The sequence below is a fragment of the Panthera pardus genome, unplaced genomic scaffold (assembly GCF_024362965.1).
Source record: "Panthera pardus isolate Hobbes unplaced genomic scaffold, ASM2436296v1 HiC_scaffold_10, whole genome shotgun sequence".
In the NCBI taxonomy this organism is placed as follows: domain Eukaryota; kingdom Metazoa; phylum Chordata; class Mammalia; order Carnivora; family Felidae; genus Panthera; species Panthera pardus.
The window spans coordinates 81,620,991-81,641,957 of record NW_026526655.1 but is presented as its reverse complement, the minus strand read 5'-3'; the positions used below and the strand labels follow the sequence as shown (position 1 = coordinate 81,641,957).

Below are 20,967 nucleotides of genomic sequence, written 5' to 3'. Positions count from 1 at the left end.
GACATCCCTCTTGTTTTGGGAACCTTCCCATCATGATATTCCTCAAAGATCTTACAAAGTTCCTGACTCTGATTGAGTGGTCTAGGGGTAGATACCTAAGCTCAAGCCAATCATAGACTTTCCCTAGTTTTTTTCAAACCAAAACTCTGAACAAACATCTATCCTTATCTAATGATAGAAATTGAAGAATGAAACCCAGAGACTCTTGGCAGCTGGGTTTCCAGGCATTGGGGGGATGATCTGGAGTGAGAAAGAATGAGGGCAATACAAAGAGGAATCAGGGACCACAGTTAGAGAGTTAGAGAGTCTTGGTAGCCTGCCTATTTCCTGGCTCCATTGTTTAATCATTTTTTTCTAAATAAGCAAGATAATCTGGATTCTTCTGATAAATTCTCCTATTGCCATGGTGACTTCATTTGGGTTTCTCTTACTTTTTACTGTAAGAGCCTTAATATACTTACTTAGTAATAGGCATGAATGGATGACTCTTAGCAAATGACTTGAAGTATCAGAAGCAAGCACAGCAAGAGGTGAATGGAGGAAGCCACAAATAGTTTGGTATTTGTCAGTGTGTAAACATCAAGATGAGAAGTGGTAAGAGATAAGGCTAATAAGTCGGCAGAAATCTGATCATGGGGTTCTGGGTGTATTTTGCAAGGGACTTCAGAACTTGATCCTGTATATATTCTGTTCATGCTACAGGTTCTAAGTAGGCATTAGGCAGAGGTTCTGGAAACTACACTACAATTAGTAGTAATTAAGAGAGATTCTTCACCTGGGAGTCACAGGCAGGTTTTGGTTGTTCCCAAATCCAATGACATAGCGTGAAAAATCTGTGGGTGTGTACAAGTTTTGTTTTTGTTTTTGTTATGGAAAGTGTCCCCAACTTTCATCAGATATGAAAGCAGCCCCTGACCCAAAATATGTTGTGAACTGGTATGCGCAGGCATTTTGGGGAAAAACGGCTTCAAATATTCAGGCAAATCTCATTTCCCCCTTGATTTCCCAACAACTCTTACAAAACCGTTCAGCACAGAGAAAATGCTCCATAACGTTTCGGTTGGACATTGTCATAAGGGATTCTCCTTGGAGATCATGAACAGATGTAAAGAGATGATACAGACCTGGTTTATCTAGAGATCTTAACTGGCAATACTGGATACGACCTCTACCCTGTTCTTGACCTGGGCAGCCAGACCAGACCTACAGGCTTTTGGAAGTGGCACCTGGGGTACCACCGCTGTCCCCCAAAGCCAACCCAACTGCAAGTAAGTATCCTTGTCCTTCCACCGAGAGGAGGAGCGACTACAAGTCCCAGGATGCCCCGCTCTCGGAGCCGGGGCGAGGGCGGGGCGGATCTCCGCAGTGACGTCACCGTCCCGGGGCGAGCCGGGGGTGGGCGGGGCCAAGGGGCGGGCCGGGGAGGCGGCCGAGCGCGCTGGTGCTGATGCAGGATGGCTGGGCGCGCAGGAGCCCGGGAGGTCTGAGCCGGGCGAGGCTCGCTCCCTGCGCATCGCCTCGTCCGCCGGCCGCGTGGTCGCGGGCAGGTGGGCCCGGGGAGCAGCGCCGGGCCAGGGCAAGGCCAGGGAAGGCAGGTCTGCAGCCGGCGGGGCGGGAGGCTGGTTGATAGAAACCTACCCGGTTTCGGAACGGCCGGAGGCGCCCAGCCCGCCGAGTTCGCGATGACCTGCTGAGAAGCTTCGTTGGAGGCTGCAGGAGGCGGCCTCGCTGCAGGCGGTGCGGTTCGCGGCCTCCTCCCTCGTCTTACTGAGCCCCGGCCCCCCACCCATCCCCGCGCCCCCTCCCTGCCGCCAGCCGAGATGGCGGATCCAGCCGAATGCAGCATCAAAGTGATGTGCCGGTTCCGGCCCCTCAACGAAGCGGAGATTCTCCGAGGGGACAAATTCATCCCAAAATTTAAAGGCGATGAGACCGTGGTGATTGGGGTAAGTGTCCGGGACGTGTGGGTTCCCCGGCTGCTTCGCGCCGCAGCTGGGCGCCCGAACGCCCCAGACGGCAGAGGTGTTCGGCCACCCCCTCGGACATCCCCGCAGGGCTGCCCTCTCGCGTGGACTTGAAGAGAAACCCCCTCCCCTACGCCCTACAGTTCGCTCCCGGGCGGGTGGAGGGGCCACTGGGGGCAGCGGGCGGGCCCAGGTGTCGAGAGTGGAGGTGGGGGGCGAGGAAGGGTTCGGCGCCGCCATTGTTCGCGGGGTGGGGGCCCTCGTGGGCCTATTGTTCCCCGCCCTGGCCACGCCGCGTGGGTAGGGTGTTTCGGTTACCCTCCAGCGGGGTGCCCAGGCTCCCCTTAAAGTATGATCTCTGCACTCCATATATGGTTCCAGGCATCAGTTCGATTTATCGAACACTACCTGTTCTTCTCACGACCTTAGCAAAAGCAAAAGAAAAAAAGGTACTGGAAAAATCCTAGCCTTGGTTCGGAGCTCCCACGCGGTGTAGACGCGGCTCCCCGCGGCGTTTCACCTTGCTCTGCGTGCAGAAGGCTGGGGGTGTGGGGAACACTGGTGGCCTTGGTGTTCCCGGGAGGCCTGGTGTGTCTTCTGCTTCCTCTCAACCCAAGCTACCCTGGATGTGGTCCCCGGCACTGACCCCTCCCCAATGAGGCGACCCCCCACCTGGTGTCCGCAGACCCTCAGATGTGCTTCGCGCTGGGTGGAGAGTAGGCTGTGTGCCCACATCTGTGGGACTAGGGGGCCCAGAGCACATCCATATAGCCCCTGTCTGCCAAGAGTAGAAGTTACTTTGTGTGGCTGGGTCCCCCCTTCCCCCCCCCCCCCCCCCCCCGCTTGATCTCCCGTCCTACCTTTCCTTTCCTCCTCCCTTCCCTTCCCCCCACTTGGCTCCCTTTCTGCAGCCGGGACTGCTGGTGGGGGCAGGGAATACCATTGGGTTTTAGTTCTTAAAGCAGTATGTCAAATGAAATAAACCAGCCTTTCCCCCGCCCTTTCACCCCCCGTTGTCCCCAGCGTGTGTAGCTGACGGTGCCCTCTTTGTATGCGAGCCGCGTGGGGAGGGACCGAGTTAATGGGAGCCTCCCGGTCCCCGCTGACATATTCCTGGCAGCCCGCTCGAGGCTGCTGATGCAGCCTTCCCGTCCCCGGCATTGATTAAGTGATGTCATTCAGATTACTGAGCATGCTCCGGCTAACCCCCTCCCTCCGATTCCCCCCAGTGGCTGGTGTATTTAGGTCAAGTGATTGACAGGTGACAGTTTCTGGAGGGTCCCTGCCAGCGTCCGCCAAGCCTTTCTCAAGCACCAGAGGCTGACGTTTGCCGGCCAAGCGGCCCCCAGCATCTTCAAGGTTGTGCCGCAGTCCCTGAGAAGGGCCCGAGGGACTAGCAGGTGCTAGCCGGATTGGTAGGCGGTAAGGCGGTAGGCGGGTGCTCTCCCTGAAAGGGTAACTGAGGCAATGCTCTAGCCTTTGCCCAGGGGCTTCATCTTGTCCCTCCCTTAGGAAGGCAGCTCCCTTTGACGACCTCTTCTCCCCTTCCCATTTTTACAGTCATCAGGAAACCATGACCTCCAAATGGCATGCGTTTATTCTAGGAGCTGACCTATCAGGGCAGGAAAGGGGGCTTTTCTCTTTGCTTAGTGTTAAATTGAAGAGAAGACTTATGCTACAATTATTGATGAAGAGGGGAATTCTATACTTAATGGCAGGATAGGTGATAGCGACATATCTGCTGCCAGTACATGGGGCAGATAGTAGCTTGTTTGGGTTACATCTCTCAGCTGGGATCAGCCTACAGTCAGATTTGCTATTTCCTGAGCCAGGCTGTGGTTTAGATAGAGTCGCAGTTACTGGGGACATCTCGTCCCTGCCCCTTACCTTGTAACAATTTTTTAACAAATAATTATGCAGCACTAGAACATGTTCTGGTGACCCTATTTTTTTTTTCCAGAGGTTTTAAAGAAAAGCCTGAAGAAGTTATTTTTGTTCTTCCTCTACCTCTCCTCCTGCTCCTCCTTCTCTTTCTCAGTCTTCTAAGAGTGATCTGTGTGCAAGGTGGAGATCCTAAGAACCATGTTTATTTCACATCTAAGTATACATGTGATTAACTAAATACATTAAAACAAAGTCACTCTATGAGTAATTTAAACTAACAGTTGTGGGTGTGAATACACATGTAACTCTTCAACTGTGAAGGGAAATTTTTGATTATCTTACTATAATACTTTTTAATACAACGGTTTTGAATTTTTTCAGGATAAGTTTGGTTCTTTTTTTAATAGAAAAAAGCATTCATATAGTAAAGTGTTATCATAAGGGTAAAGCTTAGCGAGCTTTTATAAAGTAATCACTCCCTTGTAACCATTTCTCAGACTAAGAAACACATTTTCAGGACCCCAGAGGTCCCATTAGTGTCGTTCCCGGTTATTAACTCCCTCTGCCTCAGGGTAACCACAATTCTGACTTCTGCCATAGATTAGCTTTGCTCATTGTTGTTGTTGTTGTTGTTGTTAATAAACTTTATATACGTAAAACCATAGAGTATGTTTGCTTTTGTGTGTGGCTTCTTGCAGTCAACATTATGCTTGTCAAATTCCTCCATGGGGTGGTGGAGCAATTTTCTCCTGCTCATTGTTCTGTCGTGTCCCATTGTATGAATACACCACGGCTTATTCATCCATTAACTGTCAGTAGATATTTGGATAGTTTCCACTTTGGGGTTAATATGGACATAGCTGCTATGAACATTCTTTTGCACTTTTGGTGAGAGTGCATCCAAAACAGAAGACTGCTAGACATTGAAGGGGGACTAGGGTTGGCATGTGCCAGGACCCTTCCTATTCCTGATTAATAATGTGTAACTAATGGAAATGACCTTTCTAGCAGCCTGTAACCCGTTTTGTACACTAAGTAGAACGGCTCCCAAGCCAATTCAGTTGCAACCAGCCCATATGGTTCAGTTGCAGGTGGAGACTGCCTTGGGTGGTCATCTCTTTCTTGCTTGTAGAGGTGTAGATTGTGAGGATGACCAAAGAAGGCCAGAACCGTCCAGCAATGTCAGTCATCTTCACTCCCAGCAGAGCCGTGTAAAGAATGAATTTCTGTGGAGTCAGCTGTTAGTCTAAATTCAGAATCCCAGAAATTTCTTTTGTTTTTGAAACTAAGGTCATTTTTTTTTTTTCTTTAAAGTTCTGTTCGGGGTCCCTGTGTGGCTCAGTCGGTTAAGTGTCCAACTCTTGATCTCAGCTCAGTTCTTGATCTAAAGGTCATGAGTTCAAGCCCTGTGTTGGGCTCCATGCTGGATGTGGAGCTGACATAAAATTACAATAAAATGGGACTCCTGGGTAGCTCAGTCGGTTAAGCCTTGGACTCTTGATTTCGGTTCAGGTCTTGATCTCACAGTTCATAAGATTGAGCCCCATGTCGGGCTCTGTGCTGACAGTGTGGAGCCTGCTTGGGATTCTCTCTCTCTCTCCCTGTCTCTCTGCTCCTCCCCTACTTGCATGCTCTCTTTGTCTCAAAATAAATAAATAAACTTTAAAAAAATAAAATAAGGCAGGAGCAGGTGAAGAGAGAAGAGCCAGCGTGGTGTGGATTCAAGAAGAGGTGGAGGAAGTTTGGAGCAACAGAAGAGAAAAGCTTTAGGGCAGAGTGAGAAATACCTTAGGTGAATAGGTAAAATACCTTAAAAAAATAAGGTAACACCTTAAATATATAGGCAACATTAGGTAAAATACCTTAAATAGGTAAAATACCTTAAAAAAAAGGTTCTGTTCAATTTTTATGGAGATGTATGCTAAGAGGGAGATTTTGCAGGTATAGTTTCTAGATTTTTCTTTTTAAGAAAATGTCCTGCCTTAGAGGAAGTATCTCCACCATCCTTGCATTTTTTTCAGCTCCTGAGTAAAGCTTTCTTTTTCTGAGCAGCCCAGCCACAGTCGTCCCCACTTTGAACCCCTGAAGCATTATTTTGCACAAGATCTTGTGACTTCTTTGTCTTGGATTATTATTAGTTTTATCATATACGTAATGACATTGTAAGCTATGGGCAGAGATAAAGACCATTTATGTTTTGCTTCTTTGTATTTCCCAGGGCCTTGCCCATAGAAAGCACTTAAGTATTTATTGATCTCTTTGTTGAATCTAGAAATCTTTACTTTGGTATATTTAACTTGTTTTGTGGGCCCTTAATTGGCCTAGGGAGTAGTTAAAAAAACGGTTTCTTTTTTTTTTTTTTTTTCAATATATGGAATTTCTTGTCAAATTGGTTTCCATACAACACCCAGTGCTCATCCCAACAGGTGCCCTCTCAATGCCCATCACCCACTTTCCCCTCCCTCCCACCCCCCATCAACCCTCAATTTGTTCTCAGTAAAAAAACAGTTTCAAAGAGAAGTGCTATTCCTTTGAGCAGACCTGGTAAGACTGCATATACTGTACTTAAATGCCTTAAGAAAATTGGGAAAGTACTACTCTCAGCTTTGTTAAATAGTAGGAAAGCTGTTGACACTGGCAGTGAGATGGAAGTAGAGGGTGGTGATGACCTAGTGATTAGAAAAGGGACTCCACATAAATTAATTCTTCAGAGAAAAATATTGGATTTATAGCATTTCTCGAAGTACTCCTCCATTAGCTGCTGAAAATCCTGGTGAGTCAGCCACTACTTATGGCTCTGACTATTGGTTTTGATGTATCTGTATTGATGGAAACTCTGTTTTGGAGAGTTCCCAGTAAGTTCTTTGAAATGGATGTTGACTTCAGTTTGCTCCCTTGGGACTTTCCTCTTATTCAAAGTCCTAGGAAAGCATTAAGTTCTGACCTCTTTGAGAGCCAAGGCAAAACATCAGCCGTGACCCCTGAGCTGGTCAGTGGTATGGAAAGTGGCCTCAGCCTGCAGGATCTCAGATTAGTTCCGGACAGTAGATGGGCGAGAAAGGAAGGACCAGGACAGAGACCAAATTCCAAGTTGGAGTTATCATTGTGGAAGTTAAGGACTCAAAACGTAAAGAAATATGGCTAGAATTTTTTTTTTTTTTTTTGTCCATAGTAATGGTCTTTAAAAACATGAACATTAAGATTTTTTCATTTTAACTTTTTTAAATGTTTATTTATTTTTGAGAGAGAGAGAGACAGAGTGTGAGTGGGGGAGCGGGGGAAGGGGGCACAGAGAGAGAGAGAGGGAGCAGAATCCCAAGCAGGCTTCAGGCTCTGAGCTGTTAGCACAGAGCCTGACACAGGGCTCCAACTCACAAACTGCAAGATCATGACCTGAGCCAAAGTCGATGCTTAACCAACTGAGCCACCCAGGTGCCCCTAAAATTTTTTCATGTTTAACTTATACACAATAGTTCTATGGGAGGGACTTTGACAATATAGAGTTGTGTAGCAATGCCATATTAGTTTTCTTTTGCTGCTGTAACAAATGATCACAAGTTTAAGGGTATAAAACTGTGCAAGTTCATTACCACAAAGTTTCCATAGGTCAGGAGTCCATCAGATCAGCTGGTTTCTCTGTTTAGGGTCTCATAAGGTCAAGACCAAACTATTGGCAGGGCCGTGTTCTTTTCCGGAGGAAAATCCATTTATTTGCTCATTCAGATTGGTGGCAGAATCGTTATGGTTGGTAGGAGTGAGGGTTGTCAGTCCTGGCTCTTCTCAGCTTCTAGAGGCCACTCTCAGGCCCTAGTCACGGGCTCCTCTTCTCTATCTTAAAAACCAGCAATAAGTTGGTCCGTCTAATGGTTCTCACCCTCTCCTGCAACTTCCATGGCATGTCTTTCTCACTGACCCTTCTTCATCCCTCTCCCACTTTAAGGGTCCATCTGATTGTAGTGAGCCCACCCAGATTATCTGGGATAATCTCCCTATTTTATTTTATTTTTTAATTTTTTTAATTTTTTAACATTTATTCGTTATTAAGAGACAGAGTGCGAGTGAGGGAGGGGCAGAGAGAAGAAGGAGACACAGAATCTGAAGCAGGCTCCAGGCTCTGAGCTGTCAGCACAGAGCCTGACGCGGGACTCCAACTCACAGACTGTGAGATCATGACCTGAGCTGAAGTCAGACGCTTAACCAACTGAGCCACCCAGGTGTCCCTAATCTCCCTATTTTAAGGTCAGCTGATTAGCAACCTTAATTATATCTGCAAAGTCCCTTTTGAACATTCACATATTCACAGATTTCCAGGAATTAGCGTGTGAACATCTTTTGAGGCCATCACTCTGCCTACCACACACTGCCATACTCACGATACAAAACAGTTTTGTTTACCACTCCCTACCCTCCCCCCCCCCCAGAAGCCCTCATGCCACTCCTCTGTACCACCCCTCTGTAGTCAAACCTTCTCCCCTCTCTTAACCCCTGGCAACCACTTCTTCTTCCTCTCTATAATTTTGCCTTTTCCAGACTGTCATAAAAATGGAATCACATAGTAAGGATCTTTTTGAACGTGTGTCTTTTACTTAAGAACTCTTGGAGATTTATTTTGTTGTTGCATGTATCAATAGTGTATTTTTTTTTAGTGCTTAGAGGTAGTCTACTAGATGGATATAACAAGGTCTGTTTATCCATTCACCCACTGAACAACTTGTGGGTTGTTTTCAGTGTGGAATGATGATGAATAAAGCTGCTATAAACCTTTGCATTTATGTTTTTGTGTGAGGGCAAATTTTTATTTCTCTTGGGTAAATACTGAGATGATATCAATTTTGGGATTGCTAGATCATATTGTGACTATATGTTTCACTCTAAGAAACTGCCAAACTGTTTTTCAAAGTGGTTGTATCATTGTGTATTCCTTCCCAAAAGCAGTCATATTTGAAGGCAGGATTATAAAGAGTTTGTTCAGTCACTCTGTTTAAGTGAGCACTAATAGTGTTTAATAATGTCGAGAATTATCAGTCCTTCATTCTTCTGTGCCCTAAATTCAGAGATGTTTACGTCACTTGAAAATGAATCAGTGGTTTCCAGTAAACATACCCCCTGAAACGCTGGAAGGAGTGGACACAAGGAAGTAGCTGTCATCTAGTAGGTGACACAGAGGCCGCTTGCTGTTCCCGGCACGCATGCAGTTGGCACCACCTAAGTGAATGGGGTTGGTGGAGGTAGAAGGGAGAGTCAGACAGAGCTGAGTGTGGATTCCCTGGCTAGCTGTGGGGCTTTTTCCCCAAGTTGTTTAACTTTTCTGCGTCTCAGTTTGATCATATTTGAAATGGAGATATAATTACTTATCTCACAGGGCTGTTAGAATGAAATGAAACGAAGGGGTCAAAACAGCATCTAGTAGAGAGAAAATGCTCAATCAATGCTAATTATCCCCCATGTTTCCTATCTGCCTGTAATTTTTCTCATTTTCAGAATTAGCTTTGTCTCCTAAAATTACTGCCCTTAACCCTATGTCCTGAAAACTCTTCCTGTAGGCCTATTTCTTAGGTGTTTGTTCTTATGCATTCTTGCTTGGAATAGCCTCTCTTTTCATCTTATTTGTGAAATTCCTAACCATCCATGAAGGCAGAGCTCACAGTCTGTTTATTTATAGACATATCCGCTGATGCTTTTATTTGCAATGATCATATATAGGAGAGAGGGAGAGGGTGTGTGTGTTTCATGGGTCTTTGCCTCCTTCACAGTGCTTGTCTAGTTGCTTTGTAAGTGTATCTTGATTGAGGCTTCTTTCTTTCCTTGCTCCCTGCACAGAACCAAGTCTCCATCAATGCCAGTTTCTGCATTTCCTTAAATAACTTGGGTATCATTGGGGATTTCCCTCTGCCTCCACCTGTGCGTGTCTGGCCCAAGTCCCCTATTTAATGACAGTGTTTTCCATTTTTGGCTTTTCTCCCCCATTCAGAATAGGAAACCTCCCCCACCTTTGGGTTCCCTTGAGTCCCTGCCTCAGCTTTCTCACCTGTGTCTACTTATTAAACAAGCAAAAACAAAACTGCCTACTCCCTAATGGTTTCACTTGAGTTAAAAAAAATACCCCCTCGACAGATCCAATTTCACCTTATTTCTCTTGGATTTTTTATAAGGTCCTATTTTTGTGGCTGAAAAAGCTCCTCCCTTAACCCGTTTGCTGCATGTCAACCAAGTTCCTCTCAGTAGGAATTGACTTGTTTCATTTGCTGTTATTTGTTGATATTGCAGAGAACATGGGAGAATATGGAGTGTTAGATTCCTCACAGTACTCCCCAGATGTGGGCATGAGTCACACAGCCCAGGACCAGCTCCCAGCTCTGCACCTTCTTAGCTGTATGGACTTGGACAGACTGCTAAACCTTACTAAGTTGCAGTCTCCTGGCCTGTAATAGGGCTAATATAACTCTCCACCTTGTAGGATTATTGTGATGGTCACAAGAGCGAATGCACGCCCAGTGCCGAGCACAGTGCCTGGTATATAGCAGGCATTCAGAAAATGTCCACTTTGTAAGACCCACCAGTGGTTATTTCTGTGTCTTCTTGTCAGACTGACAATCTTGGGAGAGCCCAGACCCTTCATCACAGGTTCTCTGGTGCCTTCAGGTTGTGTTAAAGAAAAAATTATTCTGACACTTGTAAAAATAGTTAAGGAAGATTATTGTGATAGGTATCAGTACTGTTGCCATAGGCGAGAGAAATCGGGCTCAACTCCAAGTAGAACAGGTTGTGGGGGTGGGTGGGTAGGTGGATGGACAGTTACCAAGAGGAGACATCAAGGGTAGGGGGAGATTCTTGCTAAAATGACCTAACAGGATTCTTGCGGAAGGCAGGCCAGATATCAAGGAATCAAGATCTAGATTATGCGGTATCAGGGGTGATGAGATATTGATATTGGGTGGGGGTGGGACTCTCTCTAAACTGCCTTAGTAGGATTCTTGCTAACACTGGACTCTACAAGTTTAAAGTCAGGCGTGGTTGAGAAGACGGCTCAGGGGAGCCTGACTACAGTGGTCATCTGGAAGCTGGATGATTCAGTGGGACATTTGAGACCTTCTGTATTCTGGGCCTGCCTACCTTCCTGACCTCACCCCCTCACCCTGTGTTCCATCTGTGCTTCCATTCCCCCAAATGATGAGGTGGCTAAGTCTCCCCCTCCTTACCCCAGCTGCTCACATCCCACATGCCTGGGGTGACTGTTCTCAAATTGTAGCTAAATGGCAAGCATCCATTCGCTTTTAGAATCTCATCCAGTAGTGCCTCCCCTGAAATTTTTCCGACTAGTCCCTCTCCCCTTCCACCCTGCCAGATTAGACACTTCCTCCTATGCACCCCATATCCATGGACAACTCCCAGCTGACCTCCCCCAGTTACCGTGTTTCATTTATTTGGGTATATGCGTCCTTTCTTCCAAGTAGACTGAAAACCGTTTGAGAGCAGGAAATGTGCGCCATTTATTAACATCTCTAAGGCCTGGAACAGTGCCTGGAACAGAGTAGATGCTCAGTACCAGATATCTTTTGAAGGAAATAAAAGAATGCTGACCGTCCTAAGCTGTTAGATGGTAGACCCTGGAGTTATTTGCTTGGATTTTTACCTTGACCTTTCTCCAGCTCTGGTAACTTGTTTTTCCTACTTAGGACATCCTCATGGTTTTACTGTTACTGTCTTAAATGCAATAGCTTCTTCAGGACTTCTGATATATTCCATGCTCATTAAAAAAAATTCAGACCATGCAGAAAAGCATGAAGAAGGTGGTAAAAAGCACTTTTACTTTTACAAACCAGAAAATACTTTTGTTAAAAAAATTTTTTTACATTTATTTATTTTTGAGAGACAGAGAGAGAGCATAAGTGGGGGAAGGGCAGAGAGAGAGAGAGGCACAGAATCGGAAGCAGGCTCCAGGCTCTGAGCCATCAGCACAGAGCCCGACGTGGGGCTCGAACTCATGAACCGTGAGATCATGACCTGAGCTGAAGTCAGACACTCAACCGACTGAGCCACCCAGACTTTTAGAAAATACTATTGTTAACATTTCCTTGTATATCCCAGCTCGTTTCCATTCTATAAAACAACCATACTTTGTTCTAAAACACAGATAGCGTTTTTAAAAAATCTGTTTTGAAACCCACTGTTTTGCTTAACAGTATATTCAGATAGTAGCATTTGTAAAGGTTGCATATAATTGCATTGCATATCAATCAATACTTTAACCATTTCCTAGTGTTAGACATTTGGGTTTTTCTGCTTGTTTTTCGTTCTGTTATAGACAAAAGTGTGATAAACATTGGTGCACACATCTTTTTGTGCACTTGCCAGATTGTTGTTTTAGAATACATCCCCAGAATTGGGATTGGTGGGTAACAGGGTATAGATGATTTTAAGGCAGCCATAGTTTTTGAGAGAGAGCAATTCAGAGATGGTAAGTTGTCCTGTTTTATACTCCCATCTCTCTGTCTACCAGATGGAATCGCTGCCAGTTTGTCTCATAAGGCATCCTTCATACCTGAGCTAAATTAAATTCTTACCAAGAGTATGTGTTCTGTCATGCACTGTTAACCCGTAGATCCAGAACACAGCAATGCCTTCAGACTTTTAATGTAAACCATACGATTTTGTAGGCTGTCTCCTGTCAGTTTCAATATCCTAAAGGATGTTGTTTCTTGGAGGTGATCAAAAGCTAAATTTCTCTCTTGAGGCAGCGAAAGATAGAGGCCAAGTTTGTAGTCTTCAAGAAAAATAGGATGGATGCTTTTCTTCTTGGTGCTAACATTGAATGGCCTGTGATATCTGCTGGGCAGTTGTAAGTTGAGAAGGGATAAAATAACCCTCTCAAAAAAACCCTAGAAAGAGCTTAGCGCCTTGCCCTCTGATTATTAGGTACTCTTTTAAGTAACTTATTATATAAGATTCCAACGTACACCAAAGTAGAAAGAATAACAAAATGTACCCCCAGGAAGCTGTCAACCAGTTTTAACCATCATCAACAAATGGCCAGATTTATTTTTTCTATACTCCCCTAACCATTCCTCCCCAAATCACCTGATTGTTTTAAAGTGAAATCTCACATCATTTTATCCTTAACATATCAGTTCTCTTTTAAAACCTCAATGACATCATCACAACTAAAATATGAGCAATTCGTTAATGTCAAGTACCCATATTTCCCCCTATTGCTTCATAAATTTATTCTACAGCTGGTTTGCTCAAATCAGAATACTAGGTGCTATTGATTACAAGTGAGGAGAAAAAGAAATGCTCATACGTATCGACCTTAAAACAAGAAGGGAGGCTTTTGCTGTGGAGTCCTGTGGGACAGAAGAAACACAGGGCAGTCAGGCTAATCAAGATTTCCAGCCCATGTCCCTTAACAATGGTCACGTCCCACTTACCCTTTCTAATAAACCAGTGCCAGCATTGCGGTGTCATCCAGAAAAGCTGTTTAAAGAGATTTCCGCGTTATAGTTTTTCCCTGCTGCTTTCCCCCTGGCTTTAGTTGGCTTGTGTAAACACCAGGAAAGCAGGCAGATGTATCACTCACTTGTCTTGCGAGCTCAATACCGCCCTTATCAGATTGGTGCCAAGTACATTCACAGCAATACTTTTAGGTGTTTCTAGGTGTAGTAGTATTTATTACCTTTTTAGTCAATGAATACCTGTCCTTGGTGTGAATTGAATACCGGAAAAGAAATCCAACAGAGCTGAAGGGAAAAAATATACATGTGAGAACAGAATTCACTGCAACAAACTACTTTAAGGAAAAAGGCTTGTAGTTGTCTTTTTATGTTTCTTATGCCTTTTCTCACTAAAAAGAAAAAAAACGGCGCTTGGGTGGCTCAGTCAGTTAAGGGCTAACTTTGGCTCAGGTCGCGATCTCACAGTTTGTGGGTTCAAGTCTTGCATTGGGCTCTGTGCTGATACCTCAGAGCCTGGAGCCTGCTTCAGATTCTGTGTCTCCTCTCTCAGCCCCTCCTCCAATCACGCGCGCACGCGCGCGCTCTCTCTCTCTCTCTCTCTCTCTCTCAAAAATAAAATAAACAAAAAGAAAAAGAAAAAAAATCTCTGAAGGGAGATGGATAAAAAGTGCAAATTAAAAAAAAAAAATCCCAGTAATTTATGCTTTAACTTCCTAGGCTGCAGTGTATGGTCATAAGAGCTGCCCATCAATAATACTATTTTAGAAGATCTTTAATTTACTTAAAGGTCTTGGCTACACAATTCTGGACTGACAGTCCCTTCCTTTCCTGTGCTCTGTCACAGAGTGATCTCTCCCATTTCCAGGTCTTGTTTTGCCTCATGAGGAAACGAAGAGAGGTCTGCTTCAATTCTTTGAGGCGGTTATATCATAGATTTTTTCTGAACCACCTGTCTGGCACCTCACTCCTCAGAAATTATTGATCTTCATCTGGGAACCTGGTTAAATAACAACTCCAAGTGACATCAGAAACTTTGGATAGTCTTGGGAGAAGGGACTTCTGCTTCTCTTTCATAGCCACCTCCTGCCTCATAGAGAGGACCAAATTCCAGTCTGACTGGGCAGTGTCCAGACCTGTCAGTCCTGGTCACTGGTGGGCAGGATCCCATGAGAGGCAGTCAATTCCTTCCTGTATCTGGCCTTGGTGGTAAGCTGACCTCTGCAGATCTGGATTCCTGGGCTGGCTCCTAGGAGCTGTTTTTCTGTCTCCTGTCTGCATGCTGCTGAGTAGGTAAATTAGGCTAGCTCCACAGATTCAGGCCCAGGTGGGCTGGTCTCAAGGTCCAGAAGAGACTGGGCTGTGGGATGGGGGCGTGGTGAGGTAAGGAAAGTAGAAAGACCATGTGAGCCTCCACACTTGGCTAGGTTCAGGATTGGGATATGGGTATCGATGCCCTAGCCACGTGCTGTCTGGTTACTTGAGCAAACTCACCCACCCAGTGGGTGGGAGGAGCTGTCAGGGGAGGCTTCTGGCTTTTTTGGTCCCTTGTACTAATGCCATTATATAGCATCAGAGCCTCCTAACTACTAATAGTTTATTTATATAATATTTGTGAAAAACAGACTTTAGAAGGGAAGTGTTTAGCTCTTCGGTAATAATTACTGAACAACACAACCTACTAATTATTTGTTCAAACAAGTGGGAAAGAAACACCCAAAGTACTGTATCCTAGAGTAACAGCACTTGCTTGCTCATTTGCTTGTTAAATGTTTCTTAATAAATACGACTCTTGATAAAAATCGGTTTGAGGATCTGTTTTTAAACTGTATTTTCTGGTCTAGACATTTATCCAAAAGAGCTTGTAAAGGGGAAAATATACACGTATTTAATATTTCTTTAGTGCTATTAAAAAGTAAATATAAAGAGGTAATATATACATTCATGGAAAACTTGAAATTAAGTGAGTTCTTTTTTAGTATGAACGTTTACTTTTTTATTTTTTTTTGAAAAAAAATTTTTTTTAACATTTATTTATTTTTTTTGAGACAGAGAGAGACAGAGCATGAACGGGGGAGGGTCAGAGAGAGAGGGAGACACAGAATCCGAAACAGGCTCCAGGCTCTGAGCAGTCAGCACAGAGCCTGATGCGGAGCTTGAACTCAAGGACGGGACCATGAGATCATGACCTGAGCCGAAGTCGGACACTCAACCGACTGAGCCACCCAGGCGCCCCAACGTTTACTTTTTCAAAGAGCAAAGGTAAAGTTTTGGACCTCACTGTGATTCTCTGCTGTCCAGTATGGAAGCCACTCGCGTCACGCAGCTATCCGGCACTTGCAATGTGGCTGGTCCAAGTTGGGGCGTGCAGTAGTTGTAACATGTACGTGGGCTTTTGAAGACTTAGGACAAAAAAAACGGAAATGTAAACTATCTCAATTTTGTGTAGTCATTACATTTTGAATGATAAAAATGATTTTCCCCGTTTTACTTTTACTTTTTCTTTTTAAGTTTATTTATTTTGAGGGAGGGAGAGAGCGCGCGCTTATGCCCACACACAAGTAGGGGAGAGGCAGAGAGAGAAGGAAAGAGAGACTCCGAAGCAGGCACCATGCTGTCTGTGCAGAGCCCAACACGAGGCTCAAACTCAAAATGCCCGAGCCAAAATCTTGACCCGAGCGGAAATCAAGAGTCAGGTGTGTAACCCACTGAGCCACCCAGGCACCCTATTTTTACTTTTTAAAATGCGACTACTAGGAAATTTAAGGTTACACGTGTGGCTTGCATTCATCGTTGACATTGCATTTCTGTTGCACAGTGTCGCAGGAATCTTTTCTGTGCTGCCGACACACTGTTTTTGCATTTATTAATTTTAATTCCACTTTGATGTATTGAGGGTTTATTGTGCGATAAGTAAGACAAGATCTCTGCTGTCAATGACCATGTATATAATCCAAGAAAAGAAGGCAAGTAAAAAAAAGAAAAGAAAAGAAGAGAAAATTAGCCTGCTGGGAGTGTCCAAAGAGAAGAGGAAACAAAGCCTTGCTGGAGTTAAAGAGAAAGCACATCCAGTTGTGTTCAGGGACACCTTGCAGAGGGACATCATTACCTTGACGCTGCGGCAGGATCTGTCTACACTGCACGTGTAAAATTTGCTTCTTTATTTTAAGTTATTTTGCTGTTCTGCATAGCTGCTTTACATATTTCTGTCTTGAATAGTGTTGGGAAAAGCCCCAGGGCGGGATGTGTGCTGTAGCCCAGTCCCTCTCTCTGCTATCACTCCCCACTCCCCGCCAAGTACTGGTACATTGAGTGTTGCCTCCGGCCGGCGTCATATAATTCAGGCCTGGCCATTAACGGCAGCGGGCTGGGATGCGCTTGCAGTGGGTGACACTGGGAACACCCACGGGGGGACACGCCGCGTCGTCTTTGAAGAAGGTCGCGGTGCTCCGCTGCTGCCCAGCTGACACCGCAGTGTCCTGGAGACCGGGCCCCAGGGCCGCCTCACTGCTGGGCTCGGCCTCCCTGGAAGGCGGTTTTTAACTTCTACCCCGGTGATTCGCAAATCTGCCACTTACCTTCTGTCTGCATTCTGTTGCTAATGCTAGGAATGACGAGACCTCTGGTCCTGGAAACGCATTTCCCTTTAGCACGGGCGCCAGCTAATGAGGTCCCTCCACCCCGTGAACAAAAGCGCGCATTAGGAGGCCCGCTGGTGGGAGGAGGCGCTGTTGTGGGAAACCCGGGAAGCGCCTTCCTGGTCGGTAGCAGGTGCCTCTTTGTCCTGGTGTGTACGTGTGTATGTGTGTGTGTGTGTGTGTGAGGTCGCCTTGCAGGTGAAGGCCACACAGCTCTTTGAAGCGGGAGTTGGTTCTGTGCTGGGAAATCTCTTTCCCACCCCTCCGGTGCTCCTGTTCGTCAGGGTTGACACAGAATTGATTTTTCCTCCTTTGCAAAGGCAAAATCTCCATGATGTAACGTGCAAGCCCAACAACACAAAACCAGCCGTAACCTCACCACCCTACATTGTCCATTTTAATTTTCATATCCTTTTTCCTTTCACTGACACTTAGCATTTTAAAAAAATGTACTTCCAACCCTGGATATACATTTATGCTTTTTTTTCCCCCCTTAAAAAAATTTTTTTTTAATGGTTATTTATTTTTGAGACAATGCGAGAGACAGAGTACAAGCAGCAGAGGGGTAGACAGAGGGAGACACAGAATCCGAAGCGGGCTCCAGGCTCTGAGCTGTCAGCCCAGAGCCCGACGGGGGCTCAAACTCACAAACCGTGAGATCATGACCTGAGCTGAAGTCGGACGCTCAGCTGACTGAGCCACACAGGCACTCCATTTTTTCCCCCTTTTTACTTAAGTTTACTCCGTAAACGATTTTCCATGTTTTGTAATATATTCGTGGTTGGTTGTGATTTTCAGTGATGATTTAAGTGTCCATTGGGGCTGATAGATCACAGTTTGCTAACCCCTCTGGTTTCGCGTTCAGACCTCCAGCGTCCCCTTAGTCTGGGTGATGGTTTAGTGAACATCCCTGCTGTTTTCTTTTGTTGAGTTTTTTCTAGAGGTTGCATTCTAATGCAAGGAATACTTTACTTGATCTTATTAAATATTATCCTGTTGCTTTCTGTAGAGACCAATCCCTACAGACTCCAGGAATATATGAGTGTCCTATTTGGCAGTGAATTCATTTTTGAAGTGAAGTATAGGTAACTTAAGCCATATTTAACACAACGTTTTTCTGATGGTTTGGAAGTTTCCTGGAAGACTTTGCCATCATGGGTGAGAACTGTTTAGTGAGCAATATTGCATGTGTCAAAGGCGCCTCAGTGTATAATGGTAGCCTCGTGTCTGTTGGTCTTGCCTGTTTTGAGGGAAGAGAGGTCGGAAGACAATCCTGTAAAATGGCTTAATTCTAGCAGAATTTCTTCAGCACTAAATTTCCTTCCAGAAGATGTAACTTATTTGCAAAGTGAGTAAGGGAGGTTACAGAGAAGGTGCCTTTCAACTTGGATGTTGAGGAGGACTATATTTAAAGAAAATTTCTCAATGCTTTTAAAGTTAAGAATAGCCCCTTTTTTATTTTCTATTCTCCCTGGCCCACCCTTTCCCAAACACAACCTTAGGCAACAGTGTGTTCAGTATAAATATCAGGTAATAGACTATCTTGATTAGCAGAACTACAGACAATGTATGTATTACTGTTCTTCTCACAGACGTTTATGCACCCATTAGATTAAGAGTAATTATCTTCTTAGACCAATGAAGTTATGCTCTTCCCCAATCGCAAACTATTGTAATTCTGAGTGGTGACAGCATATAGCAAAATCTGCTACACTTAACAAACACTTATGTAAACGCTTTACTGAATGTTCATTCATTTACTTTAACCCTCAGTGCTACCCTGTGAGGTAACCACTATTATCACAAGTCCTCTCTGCATTCCACAGATGAGGAATCTAGAGCACAGAGAGGTTAAGTTACTTGCTCGAGTTACTTGCTCAAGAGGTTAAGTTACACTTGCTCACACAAGTGTAAGTAAGTTGTGGACCTAGGATTCAGACCAGGGCAGCATGGTCCTAGAGTCTTTGCTTTTAACCATTTGTTGTGTCACATCTACATTTTGGTTCCTGACAGGAGTTGAAAATGTCCAGATGCACCGCATTTCCTAAATTGCAGTTTCGCTAGGACACAAGTTCTTTGATAAAAGGGTTTGTTGTCAATTAAATGCAGGAAGTGTTGCTCATATTCTCTGCATCTTGGAGACAACCCCACCTCTCTCGTCAACAGTCCTGCAGTAAATAAGCACACTTGACTCTGTTTACTTGGTGTTTACCATTAGCAACCCACTGGGCTGAAGTTTAATTTGGGGAACTGCTATAGAGAAGGTAGCTGTATGCTGGGCTGTACTTGAAAGTGGAGGGTTTTTTTTTCCCTCTCTGTTGCTTGCCCTTACATTGGTATCAGATTTTGTATGAAGGTCAGAATCAGCTCTGCTCTTGCTATAATTTCCAGCTGAGAGGCTGTCTAGGGTGTTCCATAGATCACAGTGCCAGTGCTCTCAGGGTGTGGTGCATTTGCTACGAAATCTTGTAGGCTAGACTCCTGATTTTTTTTTTAATGCTTATTTATTTTCTGAGGTGGGGGAGGGGCAAAGAGAGAGGGAGACAGAACTTGAAGCAGACTCCAAGTTCCATGCAGTCAGCACAGAGCCCGATGCAGGGCTTGAACCCACGAACTGTGAGATTGTGACCTGAGTCAAAGTCAGACGCTCAACAGTCTGAGCCATCCAGGTGCCCCATAGACTCCTGAATGTTTTGATGTACTCTTAGTTCACATGGATCTATCCACAGAGAAAAGGATTATCATGCCTTTTTTTTTTTTAAGTTTACTTATTTATTTTGAGAGGGGGAGAGAGAGAGAGAGTGCAAGTTGGGAAAGGCAGAGAGGGAGAGAGAGAATCCCAGGCAGGCTCCGTGTTGTCAGTGTGGAGTCCAACTCAGGGCTCCATCTCACAAACCGTGAGATCATGACCTGAGCCAAAATCAAGAATCGGACACTTAATTGACAGAGCCACCCAGGCTTCCCTAATGCTTTTTTTGTTTTGTTTTGTTTTAATAAAAACGTTTTCACACTGCTCTTCTGTGTCTTAAAAGTATAGAGATTTATGTCTCCTTCTTGGATTTCTAAGTCCATATATACATTCAAGCATATTAGTAAACTGTCTTCTAAAAATTTGTGAGTAGGTTTTATTTTAAAAAGTTTTTTTTAAATTTTTTTAACGTTTTATTTATTTTTGAGACAGGGAGAGACAGATCATGAACAGGGGAGGGTCAGAGAGAGGGAGACACAGAATCTGAAACAGGCTCCAGGCTCCGAGCTGTCAGCACAGAGACCCACGCGGGGCTCGAACTCACGGACCGCGAGATCATGACCTGAGCCGAAGTCGGCCGCTTAACCAACTGAGCCACCCAGGCGCCCCTTAAAAAGTTTTTTAAAGTTTATTTTGAGAGAGACAGACACAGTATGAGTGAAGGAAGGGCAGAGAGAGAGGGAGAGAGAGAATCCCAAGTAGGCTCCGTGCTGCCAGTGCAGAGCCAGATGTGGGGCTTGAATTCATGAAACCATGAGATCGTGACCTGAGTCGAAACCAACAATCAGGTGCTTAACCAACTGAGTCACCTAGGTGCCCCTTATCATCTTTAAAGAATGAGAGTTCTGTTTCCTTCTTTCTACAACAAATACTTTTCACTCCTTTTTTCTTGTCTCACTGCATTAGATAGGGCCTTCAGGACAATCTAAAATAAAAACAATGATAGCAGGACTCCTTGTCATATTCTTGATCTTAAGGTGATGTTTGATATAGATTTTTAATAGATATTCATTATTAAGGTAAGGAAGTACCATCTATCCCTGGTTTGTTTTCTTTTGCTTTTACTCATGAGTAGTTCTTGAAGACCTTCATTGCTTCTTGCTTGGATTGTAATAGTCTTGGGAAACAATTCCCTGCTTGCTCTACATTCCCTCTAGTCCCTTGAACACTGTAGCTAACGTCTTCTTTCTGAAGTACTACTCAGAATATGTCAACTTTCTGCTCAGAAACATTTTAAGACGCTCCTTTACTTACTAAAATAAATTTGAACTCCTCACCTTGGT

General features: G+C 44.7%; 1 protein-coding gene across 1 annotated transcript in view; it reads left to right on the top strand.

The window, feature by feature from the left end:
- The first annotated feature begins 1,403 nt into the window (after positions 1-1,403).
- KIF5C (kinesin family member 5C) overlaps positions 1,404-20,967 on the top strand; it is a 164,382-nt gene continuing 144,818 nt past the window's right edge. The window contains exon 1 of the mRNA XM_019455717.2: positions 1,404-1,946. Coding sequence (XP_019311262.1) covers positions 1,821-1,946 — 126 coding nt within the window. The 5' untranslated portion in view covers positions 1,404-1,820. The remainder of the gene's footprint in view (positions 1,947-20,967) is intronic.